Source organism: Hippoglossus stenolepis, chromosome 13 (assembly GCF_022539355.2).
Source record: "Hippoglossus stenolepis isolate QCI-W04-F060 chromosome 13, HSTE1.2, whole genome shotgun sequence".
NCBI lineage: Eukaryota > Metazoa > Chordata > Actinopteri > Pleuronectiformes > Pleuronectidae > Hippoglossus > Hippoglossus stenolepis.
The window spans coordinates 13,725,934-13,750,478 of NC_061495.1; the positions used below are offsets into that span (position 1 = coordinate 13,725,934).

The following is a 24,545-nucleotide window of genomic DNA, read 5'->3' on the forward strand; positions in this document are numbered from 1 at the left end:
TTTGTACAGACACAAACACACAGACAGGATTTTGATCATAAGAGGGTTTTATTATGCATTAATGAATGAGTCAGGGCACAGAAATCTGATCATTAACAACTGAACTTATTTATGGAATCTTTCCAGGACAAACGGCAAAGATTCACAACATTAAGCTGCTCGAATCTGAAAATCTGCAGCTTCTCTCTGTTTAACTATCATTTAAGATTTAATGTGTTTGAGTTTGAAGAATCTGAACAACAGAATACTTAGTCAAGATAACGACAGCTAAACTGCATTCATTGAAAATTGTGCTTCGTTGAAGAAGATGCTTTTAATTTTTTTTTTATGCTTTTGTTCTTTTTTGTTGTTTAATCACTCTGCTCTACAACTGACACTTATTGGTGTGGTGTGTCGAGGCCTGAATAATGATTTCTCCATCTTTGCTAATTCACCCTGATTTTGCGTAATATATTAATCTGTGCTTCTAAATATGCCTAAATTTACACCAGAGCCTGAATGATATAGATTATTGTGTAGTGACGCTGATGCCGATATCTAAAAAAAAATTGGCAACAATTCCCAAGATGTTGTTCTCAAATCATGTAAATCATGAAATGTAACTGAGGTTTGATATTTTAAACCTTATCATGAATGGAAAATACAAATAAAACCAAATATATACAGAGCTTGAATTAGGAAACTGTTTTTTAATGTGAAATATAAACATAGATGTTCATCTTTTCTGTAAAAGACTAATATCGTTAAATTTTTAATGGCAAATCCAATAATCTGTCAGGCTCTATTTCACAATGGTTTTTCACAGTGAAGGGAGATTTAAATCATTCTTTTTCCTGAACATATTAGTGATGAATAAAGCCTCTTTAGTAGTTCACTATATACATTTCTTAAACTTAAACAAGCCATTCAAAGACAACCAGACATGCTGTTTGGCCGGTGGTTTGCCCTGTTCTGGCTCTCAGTCACACACCACATGACCATTTGTGAGCCTCGTGCTGGATTGACAGTGGTTCTCTCTGGTCTTCATTTCCCTCCAGGTCCCTCTGTCTACCAGCATGTCCCCTGTCCGCCTCCACTCATCCAATCCCAACCTGTGCGCCGAGCTGGTGGACTTTCAGCCCCCTGTCTCCCGGCTGACAGACAGCGTCGAGTGTGCCAGCGACTACATTAAACTTCAGGAGGAATTCTGCACCATCGCACAGAAAGGTAAGCAGGCAGTGTACATGGCTGCAGCACCAGAGTGGTTATCAGGTGAGAGACGTCGCAGAAAATGTACGTCATCTTAAAGGTTTATTCTGGTTTACGACAATCTAGATCTTTTATTCGCAGAGGCCTTCTGTTGATGTTATGATAATGTACCTCCAAAAGTCACTGTTGAGATTTCAGAACACTGCAACGTCTGTCATGAGCATCAAACACAAGCAGTCCAACGTTTAGCCAGTTTTTAAACAAAACTGCACATTAGATAAACATAGTTGGTGGATAAAATAAATACGAACAGTACATTTTTTTAACCATCACCTGTCACAGACGACTTGTTGGTTCAACGCTGACCCTCCATACTGTCAGTAGTGATGTGCAAAGAGTGTAATTGTGCAGAGAGGGAGGACATTTTGGGTGAATAGTGCACAAAGTTCACAGAAATGCTGACCTGTATGATGATCTGAAAACGTGACTTTCACCAGTTAGACTTTGTTTTACTGTAGCTACATCACAGCAGGATTCACACAACATCATCTTAACAAAACTCAAGAGTGGAGTGCATTTAAAGGCAATCAAGACCAGTTAAATAAAAGAAGAAAACCCACTACCGTTTTTGAAGACTGTGAAAGTTACAGGAAATATATGTAGAAATATGTACACGGAAACTTCACTGGTTGGCGGAGACACACAGCCGCAGTGTGGTAATTCTAGTTAGGATTGTCTCTGTGTAAGGATGCAGAGGATAAACATCTTTCCTTTTGCTCTATCCCTGTACAGTCCACTCTCTGTTGAAGTCGGCCTTCAACACTGTGGCCATAGAGAAAGAGAAGATCAAACAGATCCTGTCTGACCAGGAGCAGCCGGATCAGTCGACGCAGATCAACTCTCTCAGGAAGTCTCTGTCACAGGTAATGAGCCGTGTTTACCCCCCGATTGCTCTTCAGTAAATCTGAACCTTTGTCCCACTTAAGCCCCTTTCAGACATGAACTTAGGAAAATGTCCCAAAAATTGGGTAGAGCCTACAGGAGGCGGGACATGACGTATAAATTCAGCTGCAGAAATCTGTGTTTTTGTTTACATCACATCGACACTGGTGTCTGCCCTTATCACCAATCTCTTGACTCTACCTTTATCTTTCAAAGTCGACATCTTCGTCTGCAGCTTCTACTTGTACGGCACCTTTCTGCCATGAGATATTTGTGTTCTTCTAGTTTTGCGTCTGTACCGTGATAGAAAAGCCCACTCCCCTGCTGCTCTTACGATGCTTACGATTTTCCTGCTGTACTCTCACATGAGCTCACTCTGACATTTTCCAAACATTTCACCAGGGAACTGGCAAGAAAAGTTCCGGAGAATGGAGCAACTCGAACATTTGCATAATTCTAGAAGAATGTCCGGGATTTAATCCATGTCTGAAAGCATTAATACAGCATTTGGTTACTTTATATTGATATGCTCTGGTGCCTTTTTATCATCGCATTACTCAAGAAATTACTGCAGTAATTTGAGCAATGTCTCTTTGGTGTCTTTAAAAACAAATCTTTGTAGTTGTCATGTTTTAAGATACGCTCATGACGACAGGCTGTCAGATAAAACACACAAGCTGCAGTTTATTCCGAGCAGTCAAGACAATCTAAATAATTGAAAATGATGATGAGAGCAGTGGTAAGTGAGTCGAGAAAGCCCAATCATTTTTTCCCCATATTAATTGGTGACAGAGAGAAATGTAAACTCCAGTTCATTAGCTCTGCTCCTCAGGGCCGCTTCTCAACCCCACTGATTTAATTGGCCTGGAGCTCTGCTAACAGTTGACATCATTTCAGTGAAATGTTTCTGCTGCTTTATCTCTTCTTTGTGCCTAATTGGATGCTTGTGTGACAAAGTTGGCAAAGGCAGGAAGACTGGTTTTTTATGACAAAGTTTATGGTCAGGAGCTGAGGTTGTTGTAGCTGCAGCCGCTGATGTGACCTATTTTAATCCCTGCAGGGAGGTACTGAGGGATGTTGTCTTCCTTTTGAATTTCTTTATTTAACACATACAAACGTACTTGAACCGATTAGTTTGGTCTGTTAGTGGCAACAGAAACAAGCTCTTAAGACAACTTGTTGACATAAATCACCTCAGCTTAAAGGGATAGTTCACAGAAAAATTCAGTCATTATCTACTCAGCACTGAGCCGATGGAGGGCTGGGTGAAGTGTCTGAGTCCACAAAACACTTTTGTAGTCTCAGGGGTAAACAGTGTTGCAGCCAAATCCAATACAATTGAAGTAAACAGGACTTCTTCTTCAGACGTAAAAAAAACAACTGAAAAAAAACCATGCCTCCATACGGCTCCTGTGGATTCATCCATGTGTCAGCAAGCACCGACATTCATATTTGACTCGAAACTGTGTCATTTACACCGTGTTTTAGGCCTAAATGTCCCCTGATATCCTCCTCAGAGGCGTGTTCACATTCTCATGGACACACCGGAAAACTGCACACACTCTCATGTTCGCATCGCTGCGACCATTAGCATCACCACTTCCGGTATTACACTGACTTTTACACTTATGAATGTCGGGGATTGCGGACACTTGGATGACACGTCTGATTCACGTCTGAAGAAGGAGTCACCAGTTACTTCAATTGTATTTCGGTGAACTATCCCTTTAACATTGATAGGGCTCATGTTTTAACAACGAGCAGTTAAGAGGCTAAGTTATTATTCATTTCGGTCATTTCTGTGGACAGAATAACGACTGTGGATTTTGTCCCCCATCTCTTCCTGTTTAGTTTCTTTAGTAAGCGATAGTGATCTGTTCTTAGCTGGTATGGTACGAAGAAGCAACCAAAGAAAAACTTTCCGTGAGTTCTCTGTATTGATAGGAATATCAGCTCAACCCTAAATGAAACAACCATTGAAAACCTATTGTCCTGTGGCGAGATATCAGCGTATAGTTTCATATCAAATTTAGAAAAATTGTTTTTTGTCATCCAGGCCCTGTCCCAAAACGCAGAGCTTCGAACTCGACTCAGCCGCATCCACTCTGAATCTGTCCTGGGTGAACAAGTTGTCAGTGTGAACATCATCTCCACGCCTGATGAGGTACGTCACTTGGAACATCTGTCACTGATGAAGCTCATTTCTGACTCCCTGTTTTACAGAAACTCCAGGTAGTTTGTTTGGTTGCTTCCTGTATTTGTTGATTGCATTAGTGATTCCAGTCCTTATAGACTGATGGTCTTTCCAGGTCGCCCTGGCAGGTAAGCTAATAGATCATCATTCTATGCAGAACCGGACATCAAGGTTAATGGCAAAAAATTACAAATTAGTAATGGATGGGAGCTTGCCCTCTGGCAAGGATACACATGCTGCGAGATGAAGTCTGTGCTGTCATCTGAAGGTGTTTGTGTTTGTTCAGGGCTGTTTTTGGTTCTGAGCTGTCACCACAGCCAGGGAACAGTGAACGTCTCGTGTGTTTGCCTGCAGGCCGTGGAACAGATGGGGATCCCTCTGACTCAGCAGGCCTCTAATGAGAGCCGACTCTCCATGTCAGAGTCAGTCTCTGAGTTCTTTGACGCCCAGGAAGTGCTTCTGTCAGCCAGCTCGTCGGAGAATGAGGTAAAACAGGGGACGGTTGAGACGGGAATAAGAACTATAAGGAGCAGAATTGGATCAAAGATAGCGGGGGGCTGAATTTGTCCTGCTGCTGGGAAAATAGAGCTACATCCACACATCGTCAGGATCCTATCACATGACCCCCTTCACTTTCAGTTACAGCTCCTCCTCGTAATCGTTCCAAGCTAATAAACCCCTGCTCATGCTTTTAGCCATTGCTGATCCTCGTTGGCTGCTTAGCTCTTTCTGCGACTAACAAGAAAATGTTTCCTGCATACACTGGCACGCGCATGCCTAGTTTACATAAGAGGTCACGAGTATGGACATGGATTAAAACTGATTCAGACAGAGATTGTTTTCAAATGTAGTCGTGTGGATGTACCCCAGATAAAAGCTGGAGTTAGCCTGCAGTTAATGAGGGCAGAAAGTAAAGCAGAAATAGCTTATAACGAAATCTCGGGCACTCAGGAGGGCTATTTTTTGTGTCTGAGAATAATAACTCTCCTCTTCTGTCGGTTTCTCTTGATTTGCAGCGTCTGGCTTTGTTAAAAAGGACGTTTGTTCCATCACTTGAAACAATCATTTCCCCTTGTCTCCCCTTTTAACTCCTGTGAACACCCTGCTCCAAATATAGTGGTCTCTGCGGAGCCATTAAGCATCGGAGCTCTCCAGGCCTTACACTGAGCCATGTTGAAGGATTGAATCATCAACCCTCCGCTCCACACACACACACAGTCCTGTAGCTCAAACAGCAGACCCACTCAGACCGGTGGTACACTGCCAGCTGAATGTTCCCCAGCAGCAGGCGACTGTAGTAGAGTGGTGACAATATGCTCCTCTTCAGCAACGTCAATGGCCTTATGGTGTTTATATATATATATATATATAGTATGAAAATGCTGCAGTGTCTTGTCTCATGATTACTGCAGTGGGACAGATAGCCGGCGACTGCTGCAGTTTGTTCGCCACTGGCAACGTTGAGTGTGTGTGTGTGTGTGTGTGTGTGTGTGTGTGTGTGTGTGTGGCTGAGGCAGTTCTGCTGTTCTGATTCTGACTCCGCTCTGTACCTGTTCCCCTCAAAGGGCTCAGACGATGAGTCATATGTCAGCGATGTGAGCGATAACATTTCCGAGGACAACGCCAGTGTGACTGATAACGTCTCCAGACAAAGTAAGTCTAATTCTGCACTGTCACCGGCCTTCGCGCCTCCACTTCTACAGTACTGTGGCCAAAAGCATGAACAAAAGCAGTAACAAAGGAGAGGATCCCGCTCAGTGCTCCTCACACACACAGACACAAACTCATTTATCTGAGCGGCCGAGGAGGTTGACCTTGCAGTGTTGCTCTGTGCCAAGGATTCCTCCTCCTCGACTTATTAAAAGCAACAGCTCTGTGTAAGGGGAGATGGGATCTCCCTCCTACATCTTTGTCACATACCACACAGGGATATAAAACCTGATATTTCTAAATATGTGATGTTTGGAACTATGACCCTACAGCTGTCAGACCACGTCACACTGGTTGACCTCCCTACACTGGCCCTCTGACCTCCCTATACTGGCCCTCAGTTTGTCTTTTAGGGTCTGATTTTAAAATCGTATTGATTAGTGCAAAGCCTCTTAGTGACCTGGCTCCTCGCTGTATCTCAGAACTTCAAGTCCAATTCGATTCAGTATGAAGCTTCTTGAGAACCTCAGGCAGACGAAGAGTATTATATCCCACAGTCTGCATCGTACCAGGCTAACAAGCTGAGGACACAGCCTTTCCTGTTCTAATCCTGCAACTCTGGAACAACCTGTCCTCAGGAAGCTGAGTGACTGAGTCCACCTCAACTTTTAAATCTCTTGGAAAAAACATTGTTTTAACAGGAGCTCAGCCTGATGTAGCTTGAGTTTTCTCTTTTACCTGATATTATTTGAATTGTCTTTAATTCTTAAATAGGTTGAAAAATACCAGAATCCCCCTTCAAACAGATTTTCTTGCCATGAATAAAAATATCTCATTTTAGCTGCTGGAATTAAAGAATTTATTTGGCATTTGTACATAAAAGTGACAATGAATAAATCGTGAAAATATTTGCTGATAAATTTTCTGTCGATCAACTAAACTCATTAAATAAATTCCTCTTATTCTATAAATATTTCAGAGCATGTTGTCATCGACTGCCCTGGCAGGTGTAAATGTTGTAACCTCTTGTTTTCCCAGTGGCCAACGGAGACTTTGCTGGCAGCGCCTTCCGCAATGGGCGACGCACCTGCCTGCCGGCGCCGTGTCCCGACACCAGCAACATCAACCTCTGGAACATCTTGAGAAACAACATCGGCAAAGATCTGTCCAAAGTGTCCATGCCAGTGGAGCTCAACGAGCCCCTCAATACCCTGCAGCGCATGTGTGAAGAGCTGGAGTACAGCGAGCTGCTGGACAAGGCTGCGGAGACCGAGGACCCCTTCGAACGCATGGTAAAGTGTCACATACGTCATAAACGAGTACTTTGTACGGAGAACATGGTAACTATCCCCTATCTAATGTTTTATTTTTCTCTGTAGATGTTTCTACTCACATCTTAAGTTTCTCCTGTTTGTCAGTCACAAGCCAACGCACAATTTCTCATTCATGTCTGAGACGTGACAGCACGCTCTGATGTAGCTGTTCACCTCAGATCCTCCTACTTTCATCTGTCTTTATCTTTTTAGTGGAATCAAATGAATCCTGATGTTCAGTTTGTTAATATGAGCTGGTTCATCTCATCTTTGTCTTGTTTTGACTCCCACAGGTTATTGTTGCCGCTTTTGCCATCTCAGGCTACTCATCCACTTACTATAGAGCAGGAAGTAAGCCATTCAACCCTCTACTCGGAGAGACCTATGAATGTATTCGTGAAGACAAGGGCTTCTGTTTTTTCTCGGAACAGGTACGTTTGTTCACAGATTTCTGAAACAGTGGTTTCAAAACTGTCTGGCTACTTAAAACAAAACCAATCTTTACTTGCATTTTATTTCTTAAAATCTGCTGATGAGATCAACGAAAGACAGTTCATTGCCTTTATTTCTAAGAATTTTAGCCCTGAAAACATGAAATTATTGATTCAATAAATACAAACTTTTAACTTAAAAAAAAAAAGGAAATTAAAAAAATAAGGACAACTTAACGCTGCATAAACCATAAAGACAATTTTCATTTTCTGTTAATAATCCCACAACCATCCGGTTAATCCCCAAGTTTAGATATACTGGAATAAAAAATGCTATTTGAGCTTCGGAGTTCTTTTTTGAAACAGCGACCACTAAAACAATTTCAGCACCAGGTCCAGTTAACAGCTGTTTTATCATATGGAAATAGAATCTGTACAGTTGTCATGGAAATTGTGGACATTTCCCCATCAACAGTTTTTGTATTGGCGATGATGTCACATCTCGTTCATTTTAGGTAAAATTTGAGCTTCAAATATGAGCTTCAAAATTCTCTTCTGAACTTGGGAACAGTCGTATTTAATTACCATGTATTTATCTCCTTTATGATGGTGTAGCTGTGGGTATTGTGTTGGTCAAACCATTATGTTTACATACTTTATTTCTGCTGTCATAGGCACCATCACTTAGATGTAGTCACACAAATCTTGACACATGCTCTGATATGTATTGTATTGTATTCATACTGTACATATATTCTTCACATTTCACTGAACTTCTTAAGGTTGCTCTCTTAATACTTTAGGTATATAGTAAACCCAGGCTCTAATTAATAGTTATATTAATTATGGATTAGTCGGATTCTTTTCTTGAATAATCAAGTAATTTTCAATGTCCTTGACAGGTTCCTCAGTTGCCAGGGCAACAAAGAGATCCAAACAATGTTCTGTTTACTGGCACATATAAGACAAAGAAAAGATGAAAATCTTCAGCCTTTTCCCAGATCATTCAAACCAGCTACTGTATATGATGTGTAATCTAAACAACAACAACAACAACAGCTGTCAGACTGTATCTATTTAATCTTCTCTCAAAGGTGAGCCACCACCCTCCCATCTCCACCTGTCACTGTGAGTCCAAGAACTTCACCTTATGGCAAGGTACGTTACCTTTCTAATTAGTGAGGGATTTTACTCATGGGGAACTGAGGCTTAGCAGATGACACAGAACGACTAATTTAACCTCTTTAATATCCAGATTAATCTTTACAGAAGAAACAGATTCCGTTCCTTAAATTTTCAGAAAAATATACAGAAATTGGGAAGTATGCTGTTCTTTCTTTTCTGATGTTTTTACTATTTTGCTTTTCAGATGTGAGATGGAAAAACAAATTCTGGGGCAAGTCGATGGAGATTTTGCCGATAGGGAGCGTGAACCTCACGATTCCCAGGTAACTGATCCAGATAGTTTGTTTCTTGGTTTAAACCTGAAGTCCGAAGCTTCATGTCAACAATTAAGCCATTAAATCATCTTAGCTACTGAGCTGATTCATGTCATCTGTGTTCTTATAATTACCAGTTTATAACTTTTAAATTGCGCTCACATCAACATCCAAATTATAATTATGACTCTGAGGGATTGATTTTTTTCTGGAAACTGAGTTTGCACTAAACCAGCTGTTTGGAGTTTGGTACACACCCATATGGCTCAGTGGTAATTAAACCCCTTAAACCTGAAAACAAATAGTTTTATCAGTGCTACCGGCTCCCTGACAGCTCTGAATAATACATACCTGTAACTGAAAACCAAATAATTAGATACTTCTCACCAACTAAAAGTACATGTCAATACAAATGTGTGGCTCAGAGGAATCCACAAGAGGATGCAGCTCATGAATAAACTTGACTGGGACGTTTGAGGAGGCGTGCACTGATATTTTTATCACTCAAATCATTTAGACATGAATACTGAAAATGCTATTAGATAAGCTGCATGATCAAACTAGATCAAGGTTTTCTTCTTTAGCGATCAACATGTGTCTTTCCAAGAAAAGAAACCAGACTAATCTGGAATAAAACCAAGAAAAACAAGTAGGGTGCTCAGCCACTAAATATCCCTGCCAAGGCTGATTGGCCTCTTTATCACCTCATATTGAGAAGGTGAAAGATAATTCCTGGATCCGCTTCAACAAACACTGTCAACAAACGCCCTAATAATAATAAATCCCCCTGATCTGGATCTGCAACAAAATTAAATGGGTTGTTTCCTGACCCATACCACATCCTTCCATCAAGTTTCATGTGAAGCCATCCTGCGGCTTTTGTGTAATGCTGCTAAATTACAAATGCAGATGAAAACATAGGTAGTAAGGTTTTTATTGAGTTCCTGCTCATATTGTTTAGCAGCTCGAGGGGATCACCTGCTGTTGTGTCTCTCTAGGTTTGGCGATCACTACGAGTGGAACAAAGTCACCACCTGCGTACACAACATCCTAAGCGGACGACGGTGGATCGAACACTACGGAGAGATCACCATCAGAAACACAAAGAGCAGCGCCTGCCTCTGCAAACTCACATTTGTCAAGGTACAGAGATGTTCCTGTCAGTTATCACGGGGCTTCTGCCGCGTATCACTCATATAATATATTTATTTCCCTTTTCACTGTTACACTGGCCAAAGAAGATGGAAAACCAGTAGGATATATAAGGCAGGGAATTATTTTTTAAGTACATTAACATTTATATCCCATTTTTGTCTGTAATACACAGCTTAAAAAGTACAGTATAATTAATCAGTTCATGTGACCTGGACCCAGGAAAATGGCAAATAATGTTTAAATGGATAAACCAAATAAAAATGAATTGTCCTTTATCAAATGTTCTGATAATGAAGCGATGAAACAGGTCTGATGCTGCAGACTGAAACTTAAACACTCTTAAACAATCCACTGCTGAACTAGTGTTGCTTGTAGTTTATAGATGAATAATGTCTCAGCGCTGCACATACAAATATTATAACTAATGTTTCTGCCCACAACAGGCAAAAAGAAAATATTCACTATATAAGTTTTAATATAAGATTCTCTCTGAACTTTTGTTTTTAAATCTAAGCTGATGGAGTTGGATTTGTCTTTCAGGGAAACTACTGGAGTTCTAATGTGAATGAGGTTCAAGGATTTGTGATGGATCAAGAAGGGAAAGTGATTCACAGGCTTTTTGGGAAATGGCACGAGGGCCTTTACTGCGGCGTCCCGCCTTCTGCCAAATGCGTCTGGAGGCCAGGTAGACATCACTTCTTCACCCACACTCATATCTGGATGTTTAACCGGTCGTTTAAAATGCACTGGAAGTTTTTAGGGCCAAAGAAATTTGATCTTGCACCTGACACAAGCCAGTGGATGTTGTTCCAGTGATTTTAAGATGATGTTCATGTCGCTCTCTCCTCGTCAGGCTCCATGCCCACAGACTATGAGCTGTACTACGGCTTCACCAGGTTCGCTATTGAACTGAATGAGCTTTGCCCCGAGTTAAAGGATGTTTTGCCGCGTACTGATGCCAGATTCAGGCCCGATCAAAGGTACAGCATTTCCCCAAAATTAGACTGTAACATCAGCGAATTGTTTTTGTTTGATGATGTCCTAGCTCAATATTGAGTCTCGAGACCTTTTGTGAAGGAACCTCATGTGGCCGTCTGATTCTCTGTATGCGTTCGCTGAGACATTTCCTTTTTCGGTCACGCAGGCATCTTGAAGAAGGGAACTTGGAGATGGCGTCCTCAGAGAAGCAGCGTATAGAGGACATGCAGAGAGCCCGGAGGAAGTGGAGCGATGAGAACGACATCAAACAGGAGCCGCGCTTCTTCAAGTAAGAACAGAGGGCAGTGAGCAGATGTGTGAGGCTCTTACCTGAAACTGTGTGAACGCTCATAGACTGAAATATACAGATTCATGTTTCCGTCACGTTTATAGAACAGCACACACATCGTTCAGTAGTTGTCAGAAAAGACACACAAGGCTTGATCTTTACTCCCATTGTTATTTGTCAAGAATTCTGCCTGTGAATGAAAAGTAACTCAGTCGTGTCATTTAACTGATTGTGTCACATTTGCAACACTAGTACCTGTTTTTATCATTAATTCACTAAATGTGCCTGTAAACCATCATCAGCTTTTATATCTCATTATATTTCTTCATCATTAAACTTTAGAATCATAGTGATCAGTGATTTGTTGCTATTTGAGTCTATCATTAAACAGGATGAACGGAATAAGGTGCAAACAGTGAAATGAAATCATGCTTACTGTTTAAATACATTATACCAATTATTAAAATGAATCACAGTAGTTAATCAAAATGTATTATTTCTAATAATAATAATATTAAAAGTGAATAATTATACATCACCTTGTTTTTCCACCTGAATCTTATCATAGCATCACCTCAGTGTTCTCTTAGTGCAGTGTGTAACTGTGGTGTGTAAACTCTGGCCATATATAGTTTTTTATGAAAACAAGGTAAAGGTGAAATTGACTGTCTTTGTTTTCCACACACAATACTCAGTATACAGGAGAATGTATTTGTGTTCCTTCTGTGCCAAACATTCTCACCTCACAAATAAGCTTATTTTTCTTAGTTTCAAATGCCAGCTTTATATTTGAATGTGAACAAGTTAAACAGTGTGAGGTTGATGGGGACTTTCTGTCAAGCTGAATATCAGTTTATGTTCAGGAGATACTGTAGGTTTTTGGGGTTATTAGTTATTTGCTGGCCAGGATAACTTCAGCCTGATCGTTCCTCCGTATGTTTGTGAATAACATTTTTACGCCTCAGTGCTAATTAGTATTTGGCGGCCAAAGTGTGTTGTGAAAGCGATTTTTGCCATGTGAGCGTGTTATCTTCAGAACCCCTTGAGAGAATCCTTTGAAATTTGGCACAAATGTTCACGTAGTGTCACAAGTGAACTGATTCGATTTCAGTGATCAAAGGTCAAAGTGACCTCATATTATTGTGATGCAATAAGTCAGGAATACCTGGATGGGCTGAAACTACACTGCTCTGCGGGGGGCCTACAATGACAGGGCGATAATTCTAGTTTGGTTTCAGCTTTATCACTTACAACTGTCACTTGTGTGTTTTCTTCCAGGAAAGTGGTTGATGCCAATCACAGGGAGAGGTGGGTCTCCAACAACATGTACTGGGAGCTGCGCAAGAACCCCGGCTTCATCAACATGGAATCCACAGTGAACCTGTGGTAGCAAACGGATAATATGGTCCATCGTATCATCATCACACACAGGAAGGCTGTTACCTATGCACAATAAGGTGTGAAGAGAAACGTGTGAAGGATAAAACATCAGTGTGCATGGAGAGGAGCGGCTGCAGAGCTGAATGATGGCCTGCTGACCAGCGGCCCTGTCGGGGGTTCTGTGGCACCGTCCCACGGTCATCCACCCATGGAAACATCCAGTAGGATCACCTTCATCGTGCTTCTCCGAGCTGGGTTGTCAGGGCAACAATCGTAACACTCCTATGTAGATCTTTTCCTCAGCTCCTTGGTTGTCTGAGTATGTCCTTGCCTTAAAACGACACGTCACACGATTTAGCGCGTTTTAGTTGAAGCCATTGGATTTCCGACAAGCCGTTTGGGTTAGACTAGTCTCTGAAGTAGACGTTTTGATTACCTACAATACTGTGCATGTTTAGAGAGCAGCTTTCACTGGCATAAAGCCGCATTTACTGTATCATCAATTATTGTAGAAAAAAAAGAGGTATTTTTATAAAATATCTTGGACTCAGAATTTAGTGGAAAAGGACTATGTGAATTGGCAGATTTGATTTATTCTTGCCTTTTAATACTGTTGAATCTGTGTGATAGCAGTACTGTCTCTCGGGAAGCAGCTCATTTACATTCTGAAACCCCCCCCTTCCCCAACTGGGCCTTGCCTCGCTTCGGTCATCACTCCTTGCCCTCCCCTGTCCCACGGCCTAATTAAAAAACACAGTCACATGAAACCATCGTATGGTTACATAATTACATACATACATCAGTGTGTCTTCTGAACGTGGTGCAGTAAATGTTTCAGTGAAATAACATAAGACGCTCTTAGATGTTCAATCGTCTCAGTACCAAGGACGTAAGAAAAGATGGTGCTGTAGCCTGTACATATTCTAATCCATCTGAGACACTCTGTGCTTTTAAGAGAAATCACAGAGAAACACTCACATGAAACATGACTAATTCTTATAGTGGAGCTAGAAAGACACTCAGTAGAATGCATACTGCGCATCCACCAACTGTCCCCTTATAAAAAACACATTTAAATTCACTAGATCCAGATTTATGTCTGATTTGACCTTACAATGTTCAAGAAAGTAAATAAGAATTATTGATCCCTGATCCAGATCTGCACCAAAATGTAAAGGAATCTTCCGTGACTTATACTGCATCCTTCCATCAGGTTTTAGTGGAAATCCGTTCAGAATTTTGTGTAACCCTTCAAACTAACAGCCAAACAAACGAAAGCAGGCGTAAACACAACCTCCTTGACGGTAATTAGGAGGGCGACTGGAGAGTGCATTCCTCTGCCAAGGCTAATGCCCTCTCTCTGTATATAAATACATATCTCGGTAATGTTATTTGCAACTGCGTAATCCTACCAACGAATAAACAGTCAAACAAATGCAGATGAAAACATGATGAATATAAAGAAAAAAAGAAAGAATTTAAAATTATTTATTTGTGATAAAACATTGTCCTTAATAGTGGAAAATTAAGGTATGTGCATTATTCCTTGAAAAAATAACAAACATGTTGAAAAATGCCCTGTGTTGTGATGTTGAAAAGAAAACTGAATCCGAGATCTGCCCCTTAATCCACATCAGAACCAAAAATATAATGTTCTGAAACAAAGAAAAGTAGTAAATCCTACCAGCAAATATTCTATTTGCAAAATCGCCTACATTATTATTTAGTTATCAAAACAATGATTGTGATTGATTAATTAATCGCCTGCATACAGCAATGAAACACCAGAGACACCTAGAGGTCATCTTATGAAAATGCAGCTTCAGGAAACTAGGATATTTAAACAAACACTCTGTACAGTATTAATGAAAATACTGTACAAGCTTTAAAGCTTTTAACTTAATGTGTCTGATTCCCCAGAGACTCGACTGCTATGATGATTCTGCAAAGCACCAGTTACTTATTTCTGTATTTATTGCAAAGCAGATTAGCTTTAACACTTTTGTGTTATAGAGTAAGAAAATATAACGCAGGGTTTCAGATTGAAATCAACCCTGACACCCGCGAGCGGCCACACGTTGTCCACGTGTCCGGGAGCACACGTCCTCGCTCAGGACGGCAGGCTGACGGCGTGAATATATAAATATGTAGAGTGAAAACTATGTGAAGCAACTCCATCCTGTGTGCACTGTTCACATGGTACTGTAGATTACAAAACCAAAAACATGTTACTGCTTTGCATCCATAGACTCTTTTCTTTACGTATGAATATGTGCTTTTAATTTGATCCCAGGTCACAAACTCCAATGCTACGACTCGTCAGTTTCACTCGCTGTGCCTTAACGCATTTTATTAATGCCTCACAAACACACTGCTGATGAGAAGCCCCCCCCCACACACACACACACACACACACGCCAAGAAGAAGGTACGCCATTAACAAATCCGACTCAGCACATTCTCCAGTCTCCACCTGCCTGCACATGATCCAGTATATCAAGGAGTTAGCTGTTGATTCGTTTGGGAGAGGTTATTGATGTTGTAGGTGGGAAAAAAAAGGTTTTATGTGACGCTCGCCGTGTTCACAGATTGTGTCCCACTGCTCCGCTACTCCAACATGTAATCAGTACTGTTTTGGGGCGATCACTGTAAATACAGCACATTTTAAAGGAAGATGGGCGGTTCCTCCTACATCAACTGAATTCTTTTTAATGAGACTGAATCTCAGCAGTTGTGAGTGGAGGAGAAGGGCGATGATTAGTAGTGTTTGGAATCATAGTGTCAGACTGTAGTGAAAAAGAAAAGAAAAAAAAAAAAAGAAATCATGAAATCCTTCCATGCTTTCTTTGTCCATTATTCAACCTGCATGTCAACACAACTTAGCCTGCCAATGAATGTTGCAGATGCCTTAGAAAAAAGACGTTTTTCTTTTTCAATTGGACTCTCATGGGTTTTTTTTGGTTTTGTTTCGGACTGACATGTATCACAATTTTTTTTTCAATCCTTTAAATCCTAATGGGTACCTTCTAAAGTGCAATTTTAACAAAGTACATATCTTTCCATGAACACCGTACACTGCTGCTACATAGTGCTTGTTCTAATAAAACTGTAAAACAATTGACAAACACGTGGTTTGTATGTAAAAGATATGGTCATAAAAGTTCATGTTCAATAAGGAAGACTTTCTCTATGTCCCGTTCATTCACAATTCTCTCTCCCTCCTTCACAGCCTCTTTCAATCAGCTGCGATCAGTAATCCAATCAGATTTTGCCATGATCTCGATCAGCCAATCATGTTGTTGTTGTTAAACTTTAAATCTGTTCTCCTCTATGTCGTCAGCTGATATTCTGTGTAAAATCACTCAAAACAGTGCAAAGCGACAAATATTCCAGATTTGAAGCGAAAACTACGATTGTTGCGCAAAGATTTTAATGATTGATCAGTTGCTGTTCCTTTGTCACTGCATCGACAAATTTTTATTCTAATTGTAAAAACTCCATAAATCTAAACCGCTTGTTTGAGTTTCTAGTCATGTAGAAGCAAGAACTAGAATTACAACACTGCAGTTGTATGCCAACAGCAATCCATAAATTTATATAAGGTCACTGTGACCTTTGACCACTTTATCTTTGAGTCCAAGTCACAACTGATTTCCTCAAGCGCTCTCCAGAGATCAAAAACATGTCTTTTGAGGCCGCCTTGACGTTTGACCTCCGAAATCTAATCAGTGAGTCCAAGTGAATTGTACCAGATGTAATGACATTTCCTATGGACAGTCCTTATATGTCAAATTCGCTGGGATTTGAGGTCACTGTGACCTTGACCTTTGACCTCCAGGCACCAAAATCTAATCAGTTCACCTTTGGGTCCAAGTGAACATTTGTACCAGATCTGAAGACATTCCCTGGAGGCATATCGTGTTCGTGAGATTGGGACGGACAGACAACCCTGAAAATATAATGCTTCCGCCCACTGGCTCTTGCCGCCGTGGAGGCATGAAAATGTGTAATTTTTCTCAGTATTAATGTATCTTATTAAATACAACACAGACCACAAATACAGGTCAAGTTACATTTTGTGCATTTAATAAAAAATAATATATTACCCCAATTAGAATTACAATTGCAAAACTAATCCGAAAAATCTTAATTTTCCTCACATTTGCGCTGCCTTCGTGAATTGATGACCAACAAGTGGTCGGTTCCCACAAGCAATCTGCTCTCTCTCAATACCTTCTGTTGTATGACCACTGACAGAAAACAACACGTGTTATCGTTTAGAGTTTGGATTTATTTTCTGGATTTTTACACGTCGTTGCAGCTTTTTTCTCCCAACAATGTCCATACAGCTGAGGACACCATCAGTTACTGTATTAATACATCACAGGTTTTACGTCTAGGTTCTATGATGCACAATGCAGACCAACAGACCAACAGGAACAGCAAACAGTAAAATAAAGAGGTTGTATCTTTTGTGAGTGTCGACGAGGTAACGACAGTGGGGGTCTGTACTGTAGACTGCACGGCAGAAGGAAAAGGGATAATCTCTCCTCATCAATTCCCTTTCATATTCAGCTCACTTCCGTTTGTTTAAGTTAAACCTAAAGGGATCTTTATTTAAATTGAAAGTTCGTGGTCTTCTATTGGCTGGCATAAAACTTAATACACCACTGCAGAGGAAAATCTAAGTCACATAAAAAAATCCACTGGAATGTAAATAAAAGCATCTCTACTAAAAAAAGGCTAAATACTTGTAATATGTAATATGGAGGATAAATAATCAATAAAACAGCTATACCGAGGCATGTAGAAACATCAAGAGGAAGTGCTTTATAAAATTCATTGTTGTGTTCTCACTTGTCTCACCTTAAATATGTGGAACTTCCTGTGTAATACATGATTGATTTTGATCTTATTATTAAGTTATTGCGGACCATGATCTGATTTGTGATATATATTATTATAAAAAAATAAACCTTAACCTCATCTTGACCTCGAGCAGGAAGAACATGACATGGACATCAGCAGATATACGGTATGTGACAACGTGGGTGAAGCGGCAGTTGCGACCGCTGAGGCGTTTACTTGGAGGAGGCCATGATCTTGATGTACTGGAGGGCGCTGTGTGCCGCGTCGTTGTGCGCGTTGCTACAGGAAATGCCCGTGCCGTGGCAGACGGTGACCGGGGACGTGGACAGCTCTGCCAGACACTGGTACTGGCCGTTCACCGTCAGCTCAGCTGCCAAAGACACACACACAGTTTACAAAGCGACACAGCAGACAAAAATGAATATAAAACAGTGATTAATTTCTCTTGGGTGCCTTATCCCCAGCCTGTGACCTGAAGGTCCATGGAGAAATCGCCATTGTTAAGGATTTTCCAATTCCTTAAATGTGCAATATGTTACTTTAGCCACTAGGGGTCTCTCAATCAAAAATAATAACAAAAGACCAAGAAAAGATGAAAACCTACCTGACATGACTGATCGTCTTCATGGATGAGTAAATGTATTAAAGTCATATTCATGTTGCCCAGCAAACGGGAATGAATAATTGTGATCCATTACGAGTGACATGAAGTTAAAGCAGATATGGGTAAAGTGGATATTCAATCCAAAGAGGTTTTGGTTATGTTTGGTTGAGTTCAACTTGTGTTCTTTATTGCTTAGTTGGCCTCTTTTTGAGTTAGTGCCCTTAATGTTGTAGCTCTTTATTTGTTTCTTTTGTTACATAGAATTTACTTACTTACCAATTGTCAGGGACCATTCAAAAAGGCACAAGGGCAAGAAGTAAATAGTACAATTTCTCCTTTAATATCGAAAGTTGCTAGCAAGTCACAAAAGTAAGTCAATTCTATGTAACAAAAGAAACTAATAAAGAGTTACACAATTAAGGGCACTAACTCAAAAAGAGGCCAACTAAGCAATAAAGAACACAAGTTTAACTGAACCAAAACAAGCTAAACTGACCTCCTCCCACATGACCCAGGGATCTTATAGAGACATGGACTAATCCCAGACAAACACAAGTACTGTACTATGTACTAATCTTAGTTAACTAACAAACTTAAGATGTGCAAACATACAATATATCAAAAGAAACCAATCTACAAGGAAATTTGAGTGTAAAGCAAATGATAAAGAGAGCAGCGGTGGACAAAAGACGGACATCAGACTGGAAGGTCGCTGGTTCGAGGCCACGGATGGACCAGACCTGGACCTGTTCAAGTCCAAGAGGACTCTCCCCCCCCACTGTCTAAGTGCCCCTGTGTGTGCTGTGTTCACACAGATGGGTCAAAAAGCAGAGGACAAATTTCCCCCATTGCATGTAGTGTGTGCAGGACCAATAAAGGGATCGTAATCTTAAATGCAATGTGCAATTAAAAGGCGACCAAAATGAAACACCCCAATAACTTGAATAAAATTGTGGATTTCTCTGGGTTTGAACACTGTTGGAAACAAGTCAACAAAGTAAATATCATTGATCTAGTTGTTTTTAGACATTTTATGAAGAATTGTAACATATTTTATCTTTAGCCTGCAACTATTTTTGTTGTTGTTGCAGAGATTCACCCAAAACTTTCTAGAAATGTCTAGAACAGACACCTAAATGAGCTGCTACAGTCAATATTTCAATAAAAATATTGACGCCGTTTTAAAGTTACACTCTTTAAGATTGCCATGAAATCTGATCAGATAGAAACACAGATGAAGTGTGGTCTGTCTCACCGATGTCGAAGTACGTGACCTCAAAGCCTTGCTCGTTGGACAGCTCTAACATCATCTGGATGTAATCAGTGTTAGGAATGCTCAGAGGGTTTCTTCTCAGTAAACACATCTTCTCTGTTGAGGAGTTCTTCAAGTTCTCAAATCGGACACTTGGTGTAGGCATCTGGAAATGAAAAATGTAATGTTAAAACAGAACACTCAATGTGTTGACGCAGTGGTGACACAAAAACCCCAAACATAAGAAATATGCAACATACCCATGTGATTTCAGAACAGCCTGACAGATTTAGTAGCTTTGCAAACATTTTTTCCGCAGCTGCCTTTTTAGCCACCTTTTTTGAATTTCCTACAGCTTCAAAGCACAACACAGAGACGAAGAACAGGATGAACAAAGACTAATGAACGTCACTTTAAAGGATTTTACATGAAGGTCACTCGAACCTTTCTCTGACAGGGACTCCAGCCGGCAGGTAACAGTGAACTCTCTCTTGTGTGGTGGACCACACTCCATTAAAACTGAGTATTCAGGTAGACGCCATCCTCGGTGCAACGCTAGCTCCTATTAAAAGCCAAAAAGAAAACTGAATGAGAGGGAGAAAAACAGAGTTGGTATTTTATTCATTTTGTGACAATCACGCATGTGAAAACACACACAAACATGCATCCACAAACAATGAAAGAACATAAAAACAGCACAGCCATGATTCACACACCTGCAGTATCCCCACTGAGTTTGGATGAGTGTGAGTTTCTGCTGCGACACCATTAACCTCAGACTTCGCAGAAATGATCCTGGTGGGAAATAGAGCAAAGTGTTTACCACAGCTGCAACACACCAACATTCACATCAGGCTGTCAGATGTATATGCAACAGTGTGGGCGTCAACTGAATATTGTTTTCCTCATTGATTTATTTTCCAATGACTTTCTCAATTAATTGCTTTGGAAAAAAATAATAAGAAAATAATTAATTCTATTTCGTGGTTTCAAAATACCCATGGACATCTTACAATACACCATAAGTAACACAAAAGGTTGAAATCAAATTAGAGAGGGCTGGACAAGATAAGATGAGGTTATGTTAAGTAAGCTGATCTCAACAGTTGTGTTTAGATTTGTGAGTCTAATAGAATATAGCTGATGGATAAGAGATGGCAGAGACTTGAAGAGTCACGGTGCAGAGCAGCTGAAGGCCCCGGCACTTATTGTGCTGAGTTTAACAGACCAACAAACCGAGGAGCCGACAAGGAAGAGCTTTGGGCTCAGGGGGGGGTGTAGGGATGGAGAGGGTCTGGAAGGAGCCAGGGTCTAGAGAGCTTCAAAGGCCATTTGTGTTGCACTGGAAGCCAGTGAAGCTGGACGAAGATGGATGTGATCACTGGATTTTGTGCGGATGATGATCTTAGCAGCAGAGTTTTGGATGATTTGTCGTAGGAGTATGAGTTTATTGAGTATACCTAAAGAAATATTACAGTTACAGTAATCAAATTACCAATGGTAATGTACCAAAGCCCAAGTTAATGTCCTGAAGTTCATGACATTTTCACCCAATAAATGTATGAAACCCAAAACAACAATGACTCACACTTCTACATTGTCTTTTTGCAGAATAATCAGGGCAGCTTCTGCAGCCTGGTGTTTAGCAGACTTTTTACTCAAACCTTGACCTGCAATACAACACAAATAAACACAGTTACAGATAATGTAACACACTATTTTTTAAAGCACAGACAATCTCAAAAGACAAGTTAGATGACAAAATAAATAAATCCCCTGTTTTAAACTCTGGAAGCCCACAAGGACACTTTATTCAATTTAGTATTGATGTAACACCCAAGAAACAATAAAACAAAGATTGAAATTTGAATGAAAATAATTGAACTTGTAGGTGTTTAAAGGTGTCAATCAGAGGACTGGATTGTTTCTTAGCAACTCAACACTGAGAGCTTTGAAAATGTCAAACTCTTGTTGGGATCTGCACTGCTCTACATCTGAAGTGAGACACCTTTGTTAACAAAAAAAAAAATTCGAGGACATATTTAAGAGTGAGCTGCAGCAACAGACAGGAGTGACAAGAAGGCAGAAGAGAAAAATAATGTATTGCACAGTGAAAAGAGGAATGTATGATTTTCAAGTCAAATGAAAGGCTTGATTGAGCGTCAGGCAGCGATCAGCACAGCAGGGGTGGGACTGCTAATGTACCTGTGCTGCTCACGTCTCCGATCGTCACGCTGAAGACGAAGCTGGGCTGGTGAGCCTCTCCCTCGGCCTTCTCCATCACATACACAGGAAGACTTCCCGTTTTGGTGCCATATTCATGCAGGATTTGTATCGGTGTTTTCCCAGGAATGTTCCTCTGCGTTTCAACTGGGCTCAAGCTGCGTGTATTAATGAAACCAGTTAAATTAACCAGAAGCACAATAATAACTGTGCTGTTGCCATAAATCTCTTACCAAAAATAGTGAAAGCAAATGATATGACCTATTTACAGGAGGGAATAACTAATGCAGCATAAACCTAACAATTTTCCCAACAGGTTTCGGAAGTTTATTAGATAATGAAACAAAAAAAATCTGTCTAGTATTTAATGGAAGTATTTTTTTTTACTTTTCATGATTCTGGTTTGTAGCGTTACTGTTTATAACAAAAATACTGATTTAGATCAATATTTTTTATTATACATAAATGAGAGAAACCAGTAAGGATGGAATAATTAACCGATTATTCCCACTGTGTATTTAATGGTTGATTCGTCAAACCACTCGAACACTTTAGATAATGAAAGTGATTTTAAAAACAACGTACCCGGAGTCTGCGGTGGTTTTCACAGCTGCTGACGGAAATCCCTCTTGCGCCATGGTTGTTTATGTTTTTGACTTCCTGTTTTCAGCTGGGAAATATCTCACAACACTTCAACATATATTTGAACTGTTCTTCAGGTTGTTATGTGACTGTGAAGAAAATGAAAACATGCATCTTCGTTGTGGCCTGACCGGGGAAATCACCTTCTTTAACAGCATATCAACATCCGGGTCAGCCGCGGGTCAACTAATGTGACTGGCGATAAATTTCTCTACCGCCACCTGCTGGCGATGGAAGGTCACAGAGGGCGTTTCATTCATTGGCGATTTCACGGCGGAAAAAAACACAGGAGAAGTGCAAACAGCAAATCTAAGTAATAATACATGCAGGATAACTGGAATCAGCAAAAGATTGGAAATAAGGTTTAAATTAAAGATGAACCTCCATATAACACTGGAGCAAACTCCATATAGCGCTATAATCAACCGCTGTATACTGATATACCTTTGATGCTCGTGCCAACCAGTGCAGTTCATGTGTACATACATTTTTTTCCAGACTCATATGACCTTAAAACACTGAATGTAATGGACGAACAGAGTAGAGTTTGAAGAGTCCCAGTTTAATACAAACACACAGAATGAATGGATGTTCAATTGACAAAATATTTTCACAATAGCATTGTGTGTATTCTGCTTAAGCAAATATTTGCATATTTTAAATGACAATGGTTGACAAAAAATATTTGAAGAATAAAACTTTGGTAGTTGCCCCAGGAACAATTGGTCCACAGTGTCAGTGTAATTTAAAAGTGCATGTAAAATAAAATGATAATGAAATAAAATAAAGGCTGAGAGCGAGATGATTCATAGATTCGCTACAGCAGACAGTACAAATACTTAGCTTTGAAAATGCTACAACTAGAGGAGCGGGGCTGGTACTTGTGTGTAAACAAACCAGTAAGACTGTGTCATTGAAAAAAAAAAAAAATCATCTCAACTACAGGTTGACTTTCAAGTGTCCAACTACATCGTTGAATAGTAGATGGCCCAGGAGTTATAAGAAAGTATGAACACATTTGGATGAAGCTTCCCTTCGTCCTTGGGGGATCGTTTTAATGTCAATCAAACAGAAGGCAGGCGGGGGGAAGGGGTCTTAGGCACCGGGAAGACCACATTCTTCCTGAGCGTGGAGGCTTGCTGAGGCATTTGCTTTTTTTCACCTTCGGTTTTGGTCTTGAGGCTCACATCATCATTCACTTTGGTCAGGATGGACAAGAGGTCCAAGCCCCTGGAAAAGGAAAAGAGAGGAGAGTGAAATAACCCAAAGCACAACACAGACACCTATGAAAAAGTAAAAAGTTAAATATTTCACTCAGACATAAAATAAATACTATGAAATATAAAGAAATATAAAATGTAGATTGAGAGGTACTTCAGTATTTCTGTACATTTTAAGACACTGAAAAACAAAAATCCATCATCCAACAATATCAGATATTTTGTTTTTCTCACCCTGGCACCAACTCGACGAGGTTTTTGCACAATGACTGAATAAACCAGGTGCCCTTCTTCTTATCTCTGAAAGAGACAAAGGAAGGAACGGTGGCCATCGACATCAGGAAATCAGCCTCTGTTGGGATGGAATCTTTAAGAGCATCATTACAAACAAGACTTGGTTCGGGGCCATCGGCCTCGATGTACACAGCATCCTGCTCCTTTTGGCCCTGGCAAGCCTGGACGAAGAACAGTTTGGGTTTTTCTGCTAAAGTCGGGCAGTTAAGTGCATTCAAAGGCTCCTTCAGATCTTTGATGTCGACAGTTTGAGTGTCTACACCGTAAACTCTTCCCTCCAGGCCGTGGCTGAGAACACAGCACGCCACGCAGTCCATCTGCCTGTGGTCTCTCCCACCGAGCTCCCGCAACACAGACAGCATCTTCTCACTCGTGCAGTCTAGATGTACCTCAACGTCAAAGCCCAGCCACTTAAACACATGGCTCAGACACTCTGGAGGATATAGAGATAGATGGACACACACACATGCAAAAACATGCAG

At 40.5% G+C, this 24,545-nt stretch overlaps 2 protein-coding genes across 10 annotated transcripts in view; one reads left to right on the forward strand and one right to left on the reverse strand.

Annotated features, from left to right (window-relative positions):
* Nucleotides 1-16,138, forward strand: part of osbpl6 (oxysterol binding protein-like 6) — a 38,635-nt gene extending 22,497 nt beyond the window's left edge. For both annotated transcript variants that reach the window (XM_035175510.2, XM_035175508.2), the window contains 14 exons: nucleotides 1,038-1,206; nucleotides 1,981-2,111; nucleotides 4,187-4,294; nucleotides 4,679-4,810; nucleotides 5,890-5,977; nucleotides 7,013-7,266; nucleotides 7,581-7,718; nucleotides 8,813-8,876; nucleotides 9,088-9,166; nucleotides 10,156-10,300; nucleotides 10,853-10,997; nucleotides 11,166-11,292; nucleotides 11,457-11,579; nucleotides 12,858-16,138. In XM_035175510.2, coding sequence (XP_035031401.1) covers nucleotides 1,038-1,206; nucleotides 1,981-2,111; nucleotides 4,187-4,294; nucleotides 4,679-4,810; nucleotides 5,890-5,977; nucleotides 7,013-7,266; nucleotides 7,581-7,718; nucleotides 8,813-8,876; nucleotides 9,088-9,166; nucleotides 10,156-10,300; nucleotides 10,853-10,997; nucleotides 11,166-11,292; nucleotides 11,457-11,579; nucleotides 12,858-12,969 — 1,815 coding nt within the window. In that variant the 3' untranslated portion in view covers nucleotides 12,970-16,138. The remainder of the gene's footprint in view (nucleotides 1-1,037; nucleotides 1,207-1,980; nucleotides 2,112-4,186; nucleotides 4,295-4,678; nucleotides 4,811-5,889; nucleotides 5,978-7,012; nucleotides 7,267-7,580; nucleotides 7,719-8,812; nucleotides 8,877-9,087; nucleotides 9,167-10,155; nucleotides 10,301-10,852; nucleotides 10,998-11,165; nucleotides 11,293-11,456; nucleotides 11,580-12,857) is intronic.
* Nucleotides 16,139-17,229: 1,091 nt separating this feature from the next.
* Nucleotides 17,230-24,545, reverse strand: part of prkra (protein kinase, interferon-inducible double stranded RNA dependent activator) — a 29,009-nt gene continuing 21,693 nt past the window's right edge. For 5 of the 8 annotated variants that reach the window (XM_047342719.1, XM_035175513.2, XM_047342718.1 and 2 more), the window contains 2 exons: nucleotides 24,004-24,496; nucleotides 23,091-23,779 (listed from right to left, as the gene is read on the reverse strand). In XM_047342719.1, coding sequence (XP_047198675.1) covers nucleotides 23,614-23,779; nucleotides 24,004-24,496 — 659 coding nt within the window. In that variant the 3' untranslated portion in view covers nucleotides 23,091-23,613. Of the gene's footprint in view, nucleotides 18,199-19,687; nucleotides 19,851-19,944; nucleotides 20,040-20,128; nucleotides 20,247-20,400; nucleotides 20,480-21,272; nucleotides 21,355-21,889; nucleotides 22,066-22,492; nucleotides 22,742-23,090; nucleotides 23,780-24,003; nucleotides 24,497-24,545 lie in introns of those variants that run through there. The other 3 variants (XM_035175521.2, XM_047342723.1, XM_047342721.1) reach the window with 3 other exon arrangements.